Genomic DNA, 18,893 nt, shown 5'->3' with positions numbered 1-18,893 from the left:
CTAGATAGGGCAACGTGATCCATTTCAATAATTTTCTCATAGATTACTTTGCTTTTAATAACTCTGGTAGATTAATTATTTAATACATTTATAGATTCAAACAAATGCTTAAATCCTGTTCCTAAAAATATTTCCTTATTCAGTTAAAAACATATTGTCAACCTGCCCTCCAAAACTTTGCTTTTCTGCAGTATTGACCAAATGTTAAGTCATTTCATTTGTTTCATTATTATGTGATTGGCACCTGAAGACATTATCCATTTTTCAGGTAATAGCCATGGGATATGCTTTCTATTGTAGTCATTAAAACTAATAATATTACCTTTATTTATTTATTTATTTTTTTTTTTGTAAAGGAGAAGGAAAGGCTAATAGAGAGTTAATCTCAAGCTGCAGGCATACCTTCAGTTCTCTCAATAGCGCCCTTAAGTCTCCCCATATTTCACCTGTTCAGGAGATCAGAAGCAAAACAGGAAGAAAAAACGCTGAGCTGTGTAAAGAAAGTTCCCATAATGCCTCACTCCTGCACAGACACCCAGATCAAGTGAACATGCTCAGTTAGTAAGACCATGAGTCAGCTTCCTGCTGATTGGCTCAGATCCACATTCCTAAGGGGGGGGGAGTGAGTTCTTAGCATTCTTGAGGGAGGGGGGAGCAGCAGGGAGGAGACTGCAGAGAGCTGTGTGTCAGTCAGTGCAGCGTTTCTGTGAGTGCTTCTGGCTGTATTTACATAGACCTTTCTGATAAAGCTTACTTAGTTTTTACCTTTCTTTCTCCTTTAAGTACTCTGTGTGCCGCTGCCCTCGAAACTGGTCCGCTTTAAGGTACCAGTGGGCCCAGGGCAAAAATCTCATTGGTGGGCCCCCACAGCCACCTCAAGAGAACAAACCTCAAGCAGGAGAACTTGAATATGTTAAAGGGATACTGTCGTGATTTTTCTGGTGTACTTTTTATTTCTAAATTACTCTGTTTTCATAGCAAATAATTCACTCTAGCATTTAAAATTTTATTCTTGGACCAACAAATGTATTTTTTAGCTGTAATAGTGCATTCACTCAGTGCATTGTGCCTGAGTCTGAGCTTTTCAGAGGGAGCCAGCGCTACACATTAAAACTGCTTTCAGGTAACCTATTGTTTCTCCTACTTCAATGTAAACGAAGTCCCAAGCAACTTGCAGCTCAACAGTAAAGTGTAACAGAATTTTATCAGAGTACAGGTCACATGGTTGTGGCACCCTGGGAAATGAAGAATATGGCTAGCCCCATGTGAAATTTCAAAATAAATATAGCAAAAATCTGCGCAGGCTTTTAAAAAAATTTATTTCAATGCTGGAGAAGCTCTATTAACTGATGTGTTTTGAAAACAACACGTTTTCCCATGACAGGCAAGAATTAAATAAATAGCCTACACTTAGTGAAGTAGACATGAGATCCAGGTGCACTGCCCTGGACCAACAGCATTGCAAGCAGATAAACCATTACAAATACAAGACTCTTATTTAAAAAAAAAAAAAAAATCCATAAGGACCATTTGTTCTAATAGAAGATTAAAGTAAATAATCATGTTGAGCTCACCCAGCTAATTAAAAGAAGGGGCCTGACATTTCTAGGGGAAATTGCCCCTTCTTCCCATTTATTAAATGGACCTGACTTGAAATATAATCTAATCTTTAAATAAAATGTTTGCATAGTAAATAAATACTGAACAATTAAAAGTGATATATAATAATAATAACCTTATTATCTCGTGTTATTGCATGTAAGGCATTTGGTGTGGGGCATTGTGGAGATTTCCACAGACCATCCTGTTGTGCTGTCTGTTTATAGAAAATCTGCCAATGCCCCTTCTTTGACTGGATGTGCAGTGCTCACAATAACCAACGATGGGTCTTCAAACTTATTGGCCAGATACTTGGCTGGTAGGGCAGTGTATGACAATCTAGAGAGTCCGCCCATGTAAATAGAATACACAGCATTTCCCACCATCATTGGTAGGCCAATAAATCTAGCTTGTGCTAGCTGTCAGTATGAATTTCATCAGCAGGAATTGGGGCGTTGCCGAAGAAGAAGGAACAATGGATAATGCAAAATACACATTAAGCTAAAAGAAGAATACACTCAAGCTGGGTCTAAAATTCTGCTGAACAATGATCCAAAACAAGAGGCCAACTGTAACACTGCAGTGGCTCAAGAACAAAGAGGTTTCACAGAAGCCCAGTCAAAGCCATGATTTCAATCTAATTGAAAGTTGTTAATTTTTACTAATCTCTTAAACTGTTTGAACATTAAGGTTCATAAGCATCACCTGACTAAACCGAACATCCTGAAGCAAATCTGCCTGCAAATGGCCATGCAAGAATGGGTTAAAATCCCTCCTCAACAGTATTTTAATTTATTTTTAAGGTCTACAAAATTATAAACAGATTATTTGTTATTTGGTCAGATTAGAGAATTCATCAATTAATATTTTTGTTATTTTTACTAATGTAAAACAACCTGTTCATAGGGGATATTCAACTTGTTCTTCTGCTGCAGCTAAGCCTGCGGCAGTGTATTGTTATCATGGGAGGAGTAATGGAGCAACTTAATTGCATTTTTCACATCCCTAACATGAGCAAAAACCCTGTTTTTATATTGGGACAAAGATTGCAGGACACATTGTGCTTTCTGCACTTTGCCTGCTAGATGAAAAAAGTGATTTAGAATTGTTAGAACCACATTGTAACTACAAATATTAAAAAAACAGGTTGTGTTGAATTGACACTGATCAGCCTTTAGTTCTGTAATGTTCAGTTTGGGTCTGTATTTGATGCCTAAATCAGCCATTGAACCAGGGTTTCTTCATTCACACACCTTTTCCTGCCAGATACTTATTCCTATTTAAACCCTACCAGGGGGCAGTAGGGGTTTGCTACATGAATAATAACTACATTCTTTCAAGTTAAAAATAATTAGTCCAGATTCACCATTGGTCTAAAGATCTGGTCTAAATGATGGCCTATAGGTTTACTTTACAAAGAATCTCTTTGTCTTTCTGTGAAGCTCTTTTCTCCTTTTGTACTTTTTTGAGGAAACTCTGAAAATTATGACTAATTGGATCTTCCCTTTGATCAACAAATAGCAGCTTGCCCATGATTAGTAATTATCATATTTTATTTCAGTTTTAACCCTTGAGTTCCCTTGATTCCCACTGCTAGGATTTCAAGAGAGTGCAAGAATGTGGAGAGATAATGCTCGTAGAGTGAAACATGGGAAAAGCCATAAACACAGATACAGGAACACAACCTATTTCAAAAATATGTATAGTTGATAATATAAAAATGTAAAATATTTCTACAAGATTTTCTATCATGATCAAGCATTTGCCTAATTAAAAATGTAATATTGCTACCTTGCAGAATGAAAAAAGAAGAAACTTTGGTTGTTGCAAAAAAAGTATGTTAGTGCCCTCTAGTGGCTAACAAAATGTGCTTTGTTTAAATATGTCTTATATTTGTGTGTGCATTCATAGACCTACACAGTAGAAATCTTCATGTAAAAAAAAAAAAACAATTCTTATCTCCACAGACAAAAAAAACCTAAAACTTTAAAACTATGAATAGATATTGTTATTTGGTCTCTCACTTTAACCTTCTATTTGTCCTATTTTACATTTTTTTTTATGCTTTTCATGCTGTTTTTATTTATTCAGATTATTTTCTTCTTGGTTCAGCCGTTTGCTTTTAAGGTCATGTTCCTCATTTATTTAACATTCTCCATAATCTATTCTGGAACTCCCTGTAACATTCACAGATGTACACATTAATGGATAGTCCTGCCAAAATGTTGGTTTTCTTTCTCTGCAGACACGAACAAACAGGCCCCTGACCCACTTGGGTAACCATAGCTCAGTCCAGGAGGACGCTGATCTCGGGGATAGTGCCAGCAAGTGAGTAATGAGCCCCTAGTGTGAGAGACACCCCTCAAAATAGATAAGTGGGATTGATATGTTCAGACATGAACCCCAGAATGATTGCTTTCCTTTCTGCCATTCTGCATATGCTCATTATAGCTGGGGCAACATTTGTTTTTCGATTCATAACATTTATTGCCCCTGTTCTCGACCACACACCAGCTGCGTAACTTACTGTAATTGCTTCCTTTCAGAGGGCCTGGTGCGACCAGTCCTTCCTCCCTGGCCCCAACTGGCCCGCTATATTTATGGTAAGAGTGGGGCCGTGGAGATGGGACTTAAGGTACTGCAGACCCAGCGGTCCAGGCCCCTCGACCTGCAACCCCACAACCCCCGCATGGTCTGCTGTATATATAGTTATGCCACTGCCATACATAATTTCTCTACTTGTGGCGTAGTGCACCACATTATGCTTTGCCTCTAACATACCTTATGCTTTGTTACTTGATGTCCCACACATTCTCACCCACCCCCACAGGTGTTTGTTTTCCATTAAATTCAATATCTTCAAATTTCCAACTTATTTATTGTCCCTAACCACACTAGCACCCCCTTTGGTCAACCCATTTTATTTAGACCTTTAACTATACCCATAGTAATTTAATGGGATCCTCCACCCAAAAACTTCCTTTTTGCATAGTGAAATAAAATGTAATTCTAAGCATCTTTGCAATATCCTTTAATTAAATAGTTTCAGTTATTTGTAAAAGTAATTGCTGTTGAAAGCAGTATCTGTCTTGCCGCTCACTGCAGACTTTGACTCCTGAAACAATGTTGTAAGCCAGCTGTTTGAAAGACTGAGAGGAGACAAGGTTCCTGTCAGATTGAAAACAGTAATTAATCTTTTATTTCCATTTATTTAGTTCTTTGCCCCATATCACGGACAGCCCCATTGAATGCTTTACTATTAATTTTTTGAATGAATAGTCAAAACTTATTTGCTTTTTCCTTCTATATGACTTAGGACCTCAGTTCATACTCTAATCCTGTTCACTCTTCCCAATCTCCTCTTATTACACATTTTTTATTTCTGCTTCAGGTTGTCTTCAGAAGACAGCGAAGAAGCTTCTGGATATTTTGATGATAGTGATACTTCATATGATGATGTGAGCTTGTCTTCCCGGCCAGGGGGAGAAATGGACCTTCTTGGGGAAATATTGGACTCACTAAGCACTCACAGCTCAGATCCAGGGGCTGGGCGTCTAACAGCTGCTAAGAGCCTGGATTTCTTTCGTTCTGCAGAAGATTTGGACTATAAAGTTCTGGTGTGGTATAGCTTTTTTTCTTCTCATGTTTAACCATTAAAAATTACAATAGGTTCACAGATATAGGTATAGCTTTTGCCAGAAGGTCCCCACACACATTTTTCTGTGCCTTTGGATCTTGGTCTTGAAAATAAATTATACTATACATAACATGAAAGCACATCCCTATATTGCCACACCTATAGCAATGTTCGTTTGCAGCTTATTAGGGTAATTAAGGCGGGGGCTCATAGAAAATAATATAACTCCTCGTTAAAATAATAGAATATTTCTTATATAAAGAGCCACACCAGGCATAAGACAAAAGTTTCATAAAACCACTTAAAAATTAGAACCCAGCACCATAACGTCTACCACTACCCCAATACTCTGGATACATAGTATTAAATTACATTAGCCTAAAGTGGCTTAATTTAGAGTCGCTGCCTGCATCCCCAGTCTAATCCAAAGTGTCAGTAAAGTGCTAAAGTAACCATAAATATAGCAACAGTACATGTATGAACCAGAGTGTTGTAACAATTACAATGTATATAGCTACAATCTAAGTCAGAGGGACTATTATTAGGTAAGTATAATGCATACAATAGGTAAAAGCAGGAAATAAACCTACTGAAAACTCTAATGGTAACAGTTCCAAGCTGATGTAATTAAAATCTGTAGAATATATGTATCATAGTATCACAAGGAATCCTAACTGAGAATCCCTAAAGTAAGGAGTGTGTAAGAGAAAATCTTCTACGCAACTTAGAGTGTCCGGACACTTAAATAGATCTAGTACAATACAGTAAACAAGAAGTAAATTGGATTTTCTTGGAGATCTTTGGGATTAGTTCCAGAATTTCTTCTGTTTATTTCCATATTTATGAAGTGGTTTCCTCAACCCTAATGGTTTATCTGTGAATCCACACTCCTGGCTCTAACTTAACCTGATCAGAATACCCTGCACTACACTGATGAGCCCCAAGAAGGGCGAAATTGTATAAGAATACATCACTCTTTGAAGTAAAGATGTACAAGGACTTGTTACATTTGTCTGAATAATGTGCATGCAGGGAAGAAAATACCTATAATAGCCTTCTCAGTGACCATTTCATAATTTCATACATATGGTACTGCGCAGTTTGTGATTTACTTACTAATAGGCAATTTATAAGTCCAATTCAAAGTAGCTCCATAAAAAATGTAGTGTTTAGTAAAATACCATTTACTGGTTAGTGTTTTACTCTGCCACATTACCAGCTGTAACACTTTTAAAAACCTCTGATTTATGAACAAGAAGGGTCCTTAATCACCACTTTTGTTAGTTTTGGAATTCCGAGTCTGCAGTAGCTCACAGAGCAGCATTTAAATATCTCTGCAGTGATGAGTACATTGTTCCTGATTAAGTCAATTCACTTGCAAGCTATTTGGTGGCCTGTGGGCTATAAAAATTCCTTTAAAAGTTCCATTTGGCAAGTGGGCCTCCAGCATGAGAGGAGCGCCCCAAATGTGTGTCTTGCACTTCCTAACCACTCTCACACTTAGTAAGTGTGTTAGGAAAGGCTTTTAAATAACAGGTCTCATACCTTTAACACAAATCTGGTCTTAAAGATCCAGGACCAAGTTGATAGAACTTACACCTGATTGCAATACAAGGCCAGTTTACCCAGCCTAATTTAATGCCAACTGGTCTGACTGTTGCACAAAGTTGCTTACTGGCTACCTTGAGTTGTGGTTGGTGACAATGATCTGGTTTATGGGAATAGTTGTTTGGCTGCACCCATCTGGCTAAAGGCCTTGCCTATAAGAATATATAGTTATTGGCAGCTACAGCAGTAAATGATGCAGGTTGAGCACAAGTTCTTTACAATGATGCAGGCATTAGTCCTCAAAATAAAACCAATGCTGTTCCACATAGGGCTCATTCATTATAAGTAACATTTTCCTATTAAAGCCTTGTTACGCAGAGCACAGGACGTTTTAGCCAGCCTATGTCAGTATATAGAGCTGAGCATGTGAGACCAGGTTGCACTAATCATCAGTAACAGATCTGCCATTTGAAGTGTGAAGCTCGTATAGCCTTGCTATGACAGGTCTTGCCTTGTATCTGAGCAAAGAATTACAGATGCATGGTGAGGTGCCAAGGCATATTTCATTAGCATACGGGTAGAAGCATAATGAGCTGCCCCTAGGATCAGTCAGTTGCCGCCACTGCACATTATTGTTTGATCTCATATGCACAACCCTTTGCTATCCAGGGTATATGCTACAAAATGGAAACACAGAACTGTTTTTATTTCATTTATTTTACTACTTTGAGCAATTGAAAGCCCTGGGCAGTGACTGAGTCATTAAGGCTTGTACCATCCAGAGGCTAGTGTGTTTTCCTCAAAACACATACCCCCCCCCCCCCACTCTCAATCACTTGCTTTCATCAAAATGATTTACTATGTTATGAGCCTTAAAAGCAGAGAACGCAATACAGCAATACAAAGAGATGTTCTACTATTGAAAAATACCTGAAACCTGCAATATTTAGATCGCTATCTTTATGCTATGACTCCTTGCCCAACAGCTTTCAATTTAACACTGCTTTTGTGGCAAAATGAGATGAATGTCAGAGGAAGCAGTCTAATCCTAATATTAATATCTAAAGATCTTGTATGCTCTCCCTATAAGATCTATAAATAAGCAGGAAGATGGAGAGTGCTAGCATTTGAGTGCAGCCATTCTGATCTTCTGAAAGTGATGAACAGTATTATTATTCTCGTATAGTGATGACATATTACCCAGGGACAGTTAATCATTCACATCAGTCCTTGCTCCAGCATCACTGTCTATTGCAGTCACTTAAACTCAACAGGGCCAGTTTTATTGTGAGTGATTTACTCTGACAGTAGTTTTTGGACTGTAAGAGGAAAATAAGCCACTCAGAAACATAGAATATAAAAAAATTGCCCTCACCGGAGTCAAACCGTTGGCCCTCAAAGACAACTGCTAACCAAAGTGTCAATTAGAGGGTCTATATTTTTATAAAAGAATGTTAAAAATATATTAAAATACTATAGGGGTAATATACTTTTACAACTGCAGTTTGCAAAGGGCAATTTGGCATTTAAACTGGGCTGCATTGTGTCCTAGTGTATCAAAATTTAGCCAAGTTTGCTGCGATGATGAGAATTTGTCTGTTCTGACATTCATTGTCAAAGTGACCTATGCATGCATGCAAATCTGATGCACATATAGACACAGGCCAAAAGTGGGAGCCCAAAATTGACCACCAGCTTGAAGGTTGTGGTAACTCCAGGAATCCCGTGCTCGAGTATCAACAGTTTTGTAACGGAAGGAGCAACATTGGCTGCAAGTACCATCAATTACTTTAATATGTGCAACGATTGCATCCATTTTTCAGTGGCCACAACTGCAGCAGTAACTTGGCCCTCTTCTGACTACCATGCATTGCTTGAAAGAGTAGAACTATACTATTTACAGGTGATTCCCACAGATTGTTGAACTGATCCTTGCAGTGTATTAGCAGTTTTTTGTTATTCTTTCTTATTACAGCCATTAAATACAACTGACACACCTTTGGGTAGCAGTAGATATAAAATAAAGTATGAGAACAAGCGTGTTTAATTTTTGATTCTGCCTAAAATTTTACTACACAAAAATAATTATTTATTTTAGTAGTAAAATGGCAGACAGTTTTTTAATTGCAGTCCTTAACCTATTTGGCCCAGTAAATAAGCACTGCTGGAATTTTCAATACCTCTTATGTCCTGCTTCTCAGGTTTTTATTTAAAGGCCCACCTTAAACAAAAAGAATTTTGCCTCAAAAATATGCACTTGCCACATATTTCTTTTGTTTCAGTATAGGCAATAGTCCCTTACTCAGTAAATCGTGTATTTGTTTTATGTTTTTGTTCCATGCAGAACAAGACATGTCCCCCCACTGAAACCAACCCGAGTCCCATGTGCCTGGATTCCCGGAATGAATGGAATCTGGGGCAGGATGACAGTGTGCTATACAGGAAGCATCTCCCTCCCTCTCCCCGCAAGCGAAGTCAGGATGAACAGACGTGTCAAGGCAACGATCGTCGCAAGTCAGAATTTCCAACAATCATCCTCACTGATACCACTGCAGCTGGGAACACTGTACGTCCCACTTCTCTGCTTTATACTTGGAATATGGGAAGTGAAGGCAGAGCTAGTAACAATTTCAGGGAGAATTCCCAGAGAAGCTCTACTATGCAAGTGCCATGGGAGAAGGAGGAGGTGGATATGCTCTCCCCACAGAGCACAGATAATCCCCCTTGAATTTAGAGCCACTTTCATCTAAAGCTTTACTCAAACATTCCCTTGGGGCTCAGTGTTTCATCTAACATTATTGACTTCTTAGAAATGGTCCTGAGTTCGCCTGGATTTGTTCTTTTGAATAGTGATCCAGTTGCACTAACAAAATGTAAGGTTAAAATATCACAAGACTAGTTATATGCCAGCCTGAGGACAAACAGGGCCTAAGTGCAGGAAGCTTATGTGCAGTCCTTTCCCCTGCTTGAGTGCTTCCATGACACAAAAAACTGTTTTCACAACGTTCATCTGCCAAGAGCTAACTGATTCAATTAACTAGTCTGCAACAAAAAATGTAACTTAATTTTCAGGGGATGATATGGAAATATGCAAGTGGTTGGGCTGAAACCTTCATCAGGTCTGTACGTTAAAAAACTAGCATAAGGTTCTCCGCCCACTGATGGTGGCAATGAATCAACGGTACAACTATGCTAAATGACCACCTGAAGAAGTGGAGCAGGGAGCACTGCAGGGGGCAAAGCAAGGGGGGTGACAGGGGTGGCCAAAATTGAATTTGTGTCTTTGTCTATTGAAAAATTCTGAATATATTATAGATTTAATGTAGTGTTTCCATGACCTTTGCTAATACAGGTATGGGATCCATTATGTGGGAACCTGTTATCCAGAAAGTTCTGAATTACAGAAAGGCCTTCTTTAATAGACTTCTTTAAAGCAAATAATTCTAATTTTTAAAACCGTACCTTCAACCTTGATCTCACTTAAGATTTTATTAACCCTTATAGGAAGCAAAACAATTCTTTTGAGTTTATTTCATGTTTAAATTATTTTTTAGTAGACTTAAGGTATGGAGATGCAAATTACAGACCTATATCCGAAAAAAAACACAGGTTCCAAGCATTCTGGATAACTGGTCCCATACCTGTATATTGAAATACTTGAACTACCATATCTTCTAATATAGGCTGGTCTGTGGGGGTGATTCAATATTATATAAGTACCTGAAACCCCCTAAAATTATTTAAGAAAAAAACACCCAAGTGTATATATTTTTTAAATATTTTATTTATGCTGAATGCACGGTTTTGGGTTAAAATCAAACTTGATAGAGGAATATGTGCAACAAATAATGAGATACATGAATAGGTGCTTCTAGGAAAGGCAATTCTGGACCAGCTGTGTACTTGTCTTGCAACTTCTTGAAGCAAAACAAATGTTAATGCAGTTTCAGAGGTATTCTGCTTTAAACGGCTTAGTTCAAAAAGAAACCTCCAATAAGAAGTGTCCCCCCAGCTTACATGGGCTGGGGCCCTCACACATCATTCTTCTGCAACAATGTAGATGTTATTGTACTGGATTTATACAGCTGCCTCCAGTTGGACCTTTTTATAATTCTTTAAAAGCTGCTCCACCTGGGAGAAGCCTGTAGCAATATCTTTCCTACCCTTGTGCCTCTCCTGCACAGCTTGGCAGTGTCACTACTGTCTACATTATGATTGTTCCACCCTCTGACTGGTAGAGGGATATCTAACAGAGAGCTGCTAGATCAACATCTGCCCAATTTTTAGTCAGAATCTGCCTGTACCTTAACCCATATCAACCAATCAGCAGCCAATCTTTTCTTTTTTTTTTTTTTTTTTTTTTTTTTTTTAAAAAGGGGGTACAGCTTGTCTTTTTTTCTTTAAAAAGTAATAACACCCATCTTTGTGATTGGTACATATACCACATTTTTACAATTCACATTACCAAAATAATTACATTCTACATGTGTTTTAAATTGAAACTCCACACTGTTAGTTACCAGTACCATTGGATAACACTATTGCTGTATATATCTCACTTATATTTATCAGAGGGTGTAAAGTTTGAACAATTATCCAGAAAATTCTCAAAAAATGCATATTTTGTATGTCCTTATCCAGCTGGATTGCATGAAAATATTTTAAATTTCTGGGTTCTTTGTGGGAAGGAAGTCTGGGGGGGAAAGTGTCAATGCCCAAACACAATCTGGAGCCAGACTTGCTTCAGTAAATAGATTTCATTTCATTAGCATAAATATCTCTTAAAGGGATACTGTCATGACTTTTTATGGTGTACTTTGTATTTCGAAATTACGCTGTTTACATAGCAAATAATTCACTCTACCATTTAAAATTTTATTCCTGAACTAACGAATGTATTTTTTTTAGCTGTAATATTGGTGTGTAGGCAGCCATCTCAGTGCATTGTGCCTGAGTCTGAGCTTTCAGAGGGAGCCAGCGCTACACATTAGAACTGCTTTCAGGTAACCTATTATTTCTTACTATTGAGTGCTATTCTGATATCTACTGGGAGCTGCTATCTTGCTGCCTTTCCATTGTTCTGCTGATAAGCTGCTGGGAGGGGGTGATATCACTCCAACTTGCAGCGCAGCAGTAAAGTGTGACTGAAGTTTATAAGAGAGGTCACATGGCTGTGACACCCTGGGAAATGAAGAATATGGCTAGCCCCATGTGAAATTTTAAAATCTGTTTGCGTTTTTGAAAAATGTATTTCAACGCATGATTCTGCTGGAGAAGCACTATTAACTGATGTGTTTTGAAAAAAACATGTTTTCCCATGACAGTATTCCTTTAAATCTCCTACTTTATCTTTGGCTTTTGTGATTTGGCAATGGAGAGGTTAATTTAATTTTTTTAACCAAAAACAGGCATTTGTTCATATTCACTTAACTGTTTGCTGTGAGAAGTTGCAAGTCAAAATAACTGGTAACTGGAGGAATCAGAGTACATCACCTAGGTGGAAGCTATGCAAATGCAACCTTACCTTACTGTTTGTTGGATTCAGGACACTATATGTAATATAATGGTTGGCATCATTTCACATTGACCACATAAGGTTCTGCATATTATGGTGCCTGACCCAGCAGTCACACCTACCCTAGAGCCTCTTGGGATGTTTGGCCCAATTATCAGTTTGTGGCCTTATTTAATGGATCACGGTCTTCTTGCCCAAGTCTTTCTGCCTGCTAGGAAGCAGCGGCTAGTATTAAATACTATAGTAAATATTCTGATAGCAGTTTAGGCAGAAGAGGGATAAATGATCCACTTAGGAAGAGTTTGTTGGAAAAAGGTAATAATAAATGTTTATTTTTCTGACTAACCAGTGTTAGTTGCTAGAAGGGATATTCTCTCTATAATACAGGAATACTGATACACTGTAATGTGTGTTTTTTCTACTGGGATATGAAGCATCTTATATTTGTGTATATTGCCAAGTGTACTACTATGCCTTGCTGATACCCGGGATTCACTGTGCAACAAAATGATATAACGTGTGCATTATGCCATGCAAGTGCTTTACTGGATTTTTGATAGCATGGTATATTGGGATGAAGGTAGCGAGTTAGTTGTGAGACCTGAGTATATTAGTTACACTGTGAGCTGGATAAGAATGGCCGTACGGTACTACAGGGCAAGAGATGTGCCTGCTGAATGAACACTGTGTTTACTTTCAACAAGACGCATTACTGCACTTTGAAACCTACAACACATTTCACTGAACTGCAAGCTTCGCAGTCCAAACATTTCTCTGACCTACTGTAATGAAGACACTTTGTGTCTATACATATGTATTGCACCAAAGCACAAAGTGACCTGCCCCCGTGCGTATGCACCCCCTGCTCATCTCGGCAACTTCAGCTTTCCCTGCAATGGCCATAGCAGGAGCTTGAAACTGCCCTCTGGGGTTCAGGAAATTGGAGGTCAGCAGGTTTCCTGGCTGTGTGGGGCCATTTTATTTGGTCTTATGTTATTCCCATAGCCAAAGGCACCGCAGTATCTAAATAGCATTATCAGCAGGGTACCAAACATTAAACCTGTCACTTTCCTTTCACCGGTTGCTTGTCCATGCCCTTCCCTTACTAAAGGATCAGTAACACTAACCAACCACGTTGCTTCTGTCTTGCACTGTAGGTACATGCTGCTGTTTTTGGCAGATGGAAACCTGTTTTCCTTTTGTACACTGCATTTCAAGTTACTGAGAAAAAAGTTGCTGATTTTAGTGCAGCATCTACCCCAGCCCCTAGGATTTAAGGACTATTGCACTGCTTTGTGTAGTTGGCATGCCCTTGTGGGTGTCTCGTCATGGCCACTCCATAAGAGAATTGTCATTTTACTTTAACTCAAGGCTTAACCTTTGGAGCCGTCAGCCATTCTTCTAAAGAACTCTTTGCAGAGCCTTCTGATCCTTGTGATACTATCACATGCAGTTTCCTTTATATATATATATATATATATATATATATATATATAATTTAAAACTCAATGTGGTTTAATAACCTTCTCTCTTGGGTTGAAGTTGGGGCTTAGTTAAGTATGTTCTATGTAGCAAGGCTGTAACGACTTTTTCGTTACCAATACGATTTGCGCGGAAAAACACGAAAGTTGCGCAAAATCTGGCAATTTTTTCGTAGCGTTAAAACTTGCGCAAAAAGTTGTGATTTTTTTTCGTAGCGTTAAAACTTGCGCAAAACGTCGCGCCTTTTAAGTTTTAACGCCACCAAAAAGGCGCAACTTTTCGCGCAAGTTTTAACGCTACGAAAAAATCGCCAGATTTTGCGCAACTTTCGGAATGGCTACGAAAAACTCACGTTTTTTCGCGCAAATCGTATTGGTAACGAAAAATTCGCGACAATTTCCGAAAAGTCGTAAAGGCGCCGAAAAAATCGCAAAAAATACGAAAAAGTCGCAAAATGTTCGTTTTCAATTCGGAATTTTTCCAATTTGGTTCAGATTCGTGTCTTAGTAAATGTGCCCCATAGAGTTAATACTGGCCTCTGTTTAATATTGCCCATACACTGGCATGCATTGTTGCCCGGGTGAGGACACACGGAGCTACTAGTAGCAGCTACTTGTCGTGGCCACAGCATAGACTATGCTGATCATTTACTGATAATTGTCTCTACATGTGTTTTAGCAGAGGCAATTCTCAGTATTGTCTATGGCAGGGTATTTTATGGCGTTTAGTAGCCGTGACGTAGCAGCTACTAAGTAGTCTGTTTTCTCCCTAAAACTGTGTAGCCTTTGATCACAGAAGCTTGTCTGTGCAATCTGCTGGGTGCCGAGCCATTCATTCCTGCAACTGATGGCATGTAGTGCTCAAGCTGAGTTTCTGCTCCTCAGTCTAGGCAGCCATATTGTTATCACACATGTTCAGTGTAACAGGGAAGTTTGCCTTAAAACTAACTCTTAGTACAATGTAAACAGCTGTATTCCAAAAACATTTACAGTTGGCTTTAGTGTGTTCTTTTTTGTAGTTTTTGAATTATGGGCATTTTTTTATGTGGTTCTCAAATGATGATTTTTGCTAGGCCTTAGTAACCCTAGCAACCAGGCAGCAGTGTGGAAGTCAGATGAATTGAAGAGGACCTAAAAAAAATAGTAGCAATAAAATATGAATAACAATACAATGAAATCCTTTAAAGTCTGTGCTTTGGCTGCTGGAGTCAGTGACCATAGAACCAGAGAGTTATTTCAGGTGCAGGAAGGAAAGGTAAATAATTTGAAAAACATGCAAAATTACCAGCAAGGACTAACTGAAAAGTTGCTTAGAATAGTTTGCTGTCTAAATAGAGGTTTATTGATTAGATGTGGCCCTCCAAGAGATTTCTGTGGCCCTGAGACCAATGACCCCTTTGTATGACTGCAGTGTGTCCCCTGAACATGTATGAGTGCATAACCGGCTGACTGTATGGAAGCAGTGAGACAGCAATGCTAAGAGCTAATTGGAAGGTTTGCCTCCCCTTTGAGACAGGAATATTTAAACTGTTACCTGCCAGAATTATGGAATATTGTGTTCCACAAATGTTGGAAGCTGGCAAGTGTAAAATCCCAGAGTTATGAGAATATTGTATTGGGCATTTATTTTTACTACGTCTCTCGCAGTAATAATACATCTCTTCTACTCCAGCAGGAAACCAGAGCGTGGATAGTCCTCTCTCTATATACGTGGTACAATGTCACTTTAAATATACATAACTTGAAATGTTCTCTCTTTGTATAAAACCTGCTTTGTGTTACCAAAATAATGTTACATATGAGAATCTTATGATATTTTACGGAAATAAAAATTCCCACACTGGTATTTAAATAAAAAAAGGTACCTCCAAACCCTGTGTGTTTGTGTGTTCCTAATGCTGTTAGCTGTGTGTGCTTCTGGTTATGGCCTATCAGTAGCGTATAATGATAATAACCCTATATTTACCCTTAGGTCAGGTGGGTTCGGGTTAAAATCTGGGTGAATATTGTGGTTTTGGATTGGGTGCGGGTCAGACTTAAGGTCACCATACATATTATTGGTCCCTTAAACTGATTCGGCAGCCAATCGGCCCATGTATGGGGACTAGCGACGGGCCTGCCCAACCGATATCTGGCCTGAAATTGGGCAGATCTCGATCGGGCAGGTTAGAAAATCTAGTCGGATGAGGGACCGCGTCGGCTCGTTGATGCAGCCCCCGGACCGACTTTGCCTATGCCCGTCGTTATATAGTAGGTGGGGGATATCAGGAGAAGATCTTTAGGTGTATGGGCGCCTTTAGGAAGTACACTCTCTCTGCTCCCAAAGTTGTCCTGTCATGGAACCTAAGGCCAGTGTTGGACTGTGGGGGGTGCAAGGCCCACCGGGGTTGTCGCCACAGGGACCCCACACCCCCCAAGGGCTTGTGTCGCATCCCCCCACCCCAGGATGGTAACTGTAATGTGGAAATGTTTTAGCAGAACTGGACAGATTGACTCATCACTGCCTGTCTCTTTCTATCTCCTCCTACGCCCCACCCTCCCAGAACTTTCCAGAAAGCTTGCAACTCACTCCCTCTGTTGGCCAGATCCTGTAATTACAACTAACACTTTTAAACAAAATTCTTACCACCTAGTGGCATAAAATTGGAACTACTCTTAAGAAACTGTAAAGTCCCTTTCATCCACCTAAATATTGTCTTTAAATAAGTCTTTAAAAAGTGAGGAATAATTTCACTTTTAAAAGAAAAAGTCTAAAATATATGATTGTTATGAAAACAATAAATAGACTGGCCTTATTGCCATTGTTACTGAATAATATGCAGATGCACAGATTCAGGCTTTGTCCCTAATTCAAGTATTGCTCATTGAACTATTGCATGCCCCGACACACTGACAAAACCAGCAGAACTAAAGAGAATCATTTCTACTGATGTGTTACTGGCTGTATTTGGCCTGTTAAGAAATGCAAATGGAAGGATCTGGTGGCTCTCTATATACACTTGCATCAACGCCCATATACAGTAGCTTTCATTATTAGCAATACACAAGCGATATAGTAAAAACAATCCCAATTAGGCAAGGAATGAAATAAGCCGCATATATTAATGTCCATTAAACAAGTGCACGAGCAATAAAGGGAGCAGAATAGGAGCCCTTAGTTATTTAACAAACCGTTTTGCCCAAGGCATACCTGCGCTCGCCACCTCATGCTGGATAACCACCTGCCATAGGGCATGCATTAAGTACAGGGCTCCAGCTTGTGCCCATTGGCTCTCCCAGACTTGCATATCTGAATGTCACACAAGTTAGAAGTTAAAGAGGGGATACCTACATGCCCCCCCTGTTGCACCATAGAAATACAGTGCTGCAGAATGCAGACAATGTTCATCTATAAAGAACAGATCTTTTGTACTTGGAGAAAACTTCTGGACTTTTGGAGCTTCCTGTAGGACAGGATACACATGGTGTTTTTGTCTATTTTATTGCCCTTTGCACCGTGCCCTGTGGGTTGTAAATGAGCCCTTATAAGTAGACCCAACCTCTATGTTTATTAGTGCAATAGATTCCTGGCACAAAGCTACCAGACCTGTGCAGTGCCCACTGACTCTCCAAGGGGGTTAAATCCATTCAGCTCAAGTGAGTAACTGGCCTGACAAATGCCTCATTACCTGATGCACAGGCACACACGTTAGTAAATGAGGGTCCGTATTTATTCCTCTTTTAATTCAATGCAACACCAAGATGAAAGTGAATGATTTAATTCTCAGATGTGTCAAACATTGTGTCTTTTCTCTGCCAGTAGTTATTAGTGAGCAGTGAAATCCTGATAGCAATTCCTGAACGCTTCCCCGTAATATGAACACGCGTTGCAAAATAAAAACAAAGTTATTCTTCATAACTGATAGAAAAATATGATCTTATGTTTGGCCAAATAGGAGAGTGTTTGTGTGCATTAGAAGCCTAATCTCCCAGCCTGTTGCAGGTCATTAATGCAAGAGAATTTGCGATTTCATCCCAGATGTGGTTCTGATTGTTAATCACAGTGATGACGAGGCATTAAAAAAGCACGATTATTTACTGGCGTGGAGGGAATCGGAGGCTAATTTGATGTGGCAGGTCTTAACAAATGTGAAACGAAGCCACGCCAGAAGTTCTAATGTTGCTTTCCCAACAGAAAGCTCTGTTATACTTGGCTAGGTCTGGTGGCAATTTCACGTCAGTTGGAAAAAGATGCCATAGAATTTCATGAGGCTCTAAATCCCAGTGGCAAAGCCAGCAAATAATAAATAATCTAGCATGTGGATATTTGTGTATACTGGCCTAAATAAAGCCATGTCACCCAGGATTTTTTGTTTTTCTATTCTTCCATCTCTCTCTTTAACCCCTGTCTATAGAATTCCCTACTAAAAAGGGGGGTGATGGGCAAGTATCATAAAAACTAATCTCTCTGAGCAACCACTGGGCCCTTAGCAAGAGAGCAAAATATTAAAGAATTAAGAAAAAAAGCAGACGAGACTAATCCTCATCCAACTGTACAGCTCTATTTCTACTTAACTAAATCAACTACTCTTCCCCCCCCCAAGTAAATCCCTGGCTGAGTGGGTGTGTATTTATGTGTCGATCACATTGGTCGGAAACCTAAAGGACAACTTAAACCCCACGCAGCTCTTGCCAAGTTCCCAGTGTTGCTGTACAATCTCTTTACTAGATTTAGTACACTTGCACCACTTAGCTCTACTGTCCTTTGTTACACAAATGAATAAAGGGGGAACCACAGCACCCAGAGGCACCCGGAGGCTCAGATCTCATGGGGCTACCCTACACAAAAAATAAAGAAATAAATCCTATACATTTAATAATTTATACGGGCAGAATCTTGTGCACTGTGCTTAGGCCTGTCCCATCTCTGCCATGATGATATTTTACAACATGATATTTCTAAAAAACTTGTTCTCAAAAAATAGGTCATGATTTTCCAGTAGCTAGCAATAACTAGAAGATTGCCCCCCACCCTTGTCAAATTGCATGCCATTGTATATATATATATATATATATATAATAGTCCATAGGGTGCACACAATTTGCAACAAAACCTGGGTGTTAGTACCAAACA

General features: G+C 39.1%; 1 protein-coding gene across 8 annotated transcripts in view; it reads left to right on the top strand.

Moving 5' to 3' along the window:
* The window catches only part of dennd1b (DENN/MADD domain containing 1B), a 123,832-nt gene extending 113,562 nt beyond the window's left edge, over positions 1 to 10,270 (top strand). For all 8 annotated transcript variants that reach the window (XM_031901031.1, XM_012962506.3, XM_012962504.3 and 5 more), the window contains 3 exons: positions 3,845 to 3,927; positions 4,991 to 5,216; positions 9,129 to 10,270. In XM_031901031.1, the coding sequence (XP_031756891.1) occupies positions 3,845 to 3,927; positions 4,991 to 5,216; positions 9,129 to 9,512 (693 nt within the window). In that variant the 3' untranslated portion in view covers positions 9,513 to 10,270. The remainder of the gene's footprint in view (positions 1 to 3,844; positions 3,928 to 4,990; positions 5,217 to 9,128) is intronic.
* Positions 10,271 to 18,893: the final 8,623 nt, after the last annotated feature.

The sequence above is a fragment of the Xenopus tropicalis genome, chromosome 4, assembly GCF_000004195.4.
Source record: "Xenopus tropicalis strain Nigerian chromosome 4, UCB_Xtro_10.0, whole genome shotgun sequence".
Classification (NCBI taxonomy): domain Eukaryota; kingdom Metazoa; phylum Chordata; class Amphibia; order Anura; family Pipidae; genus Xenopus; species Xenopus tropicalis.
This window is presented reverse-complemented; position numbering and strand designations above follow the sequence as displayed.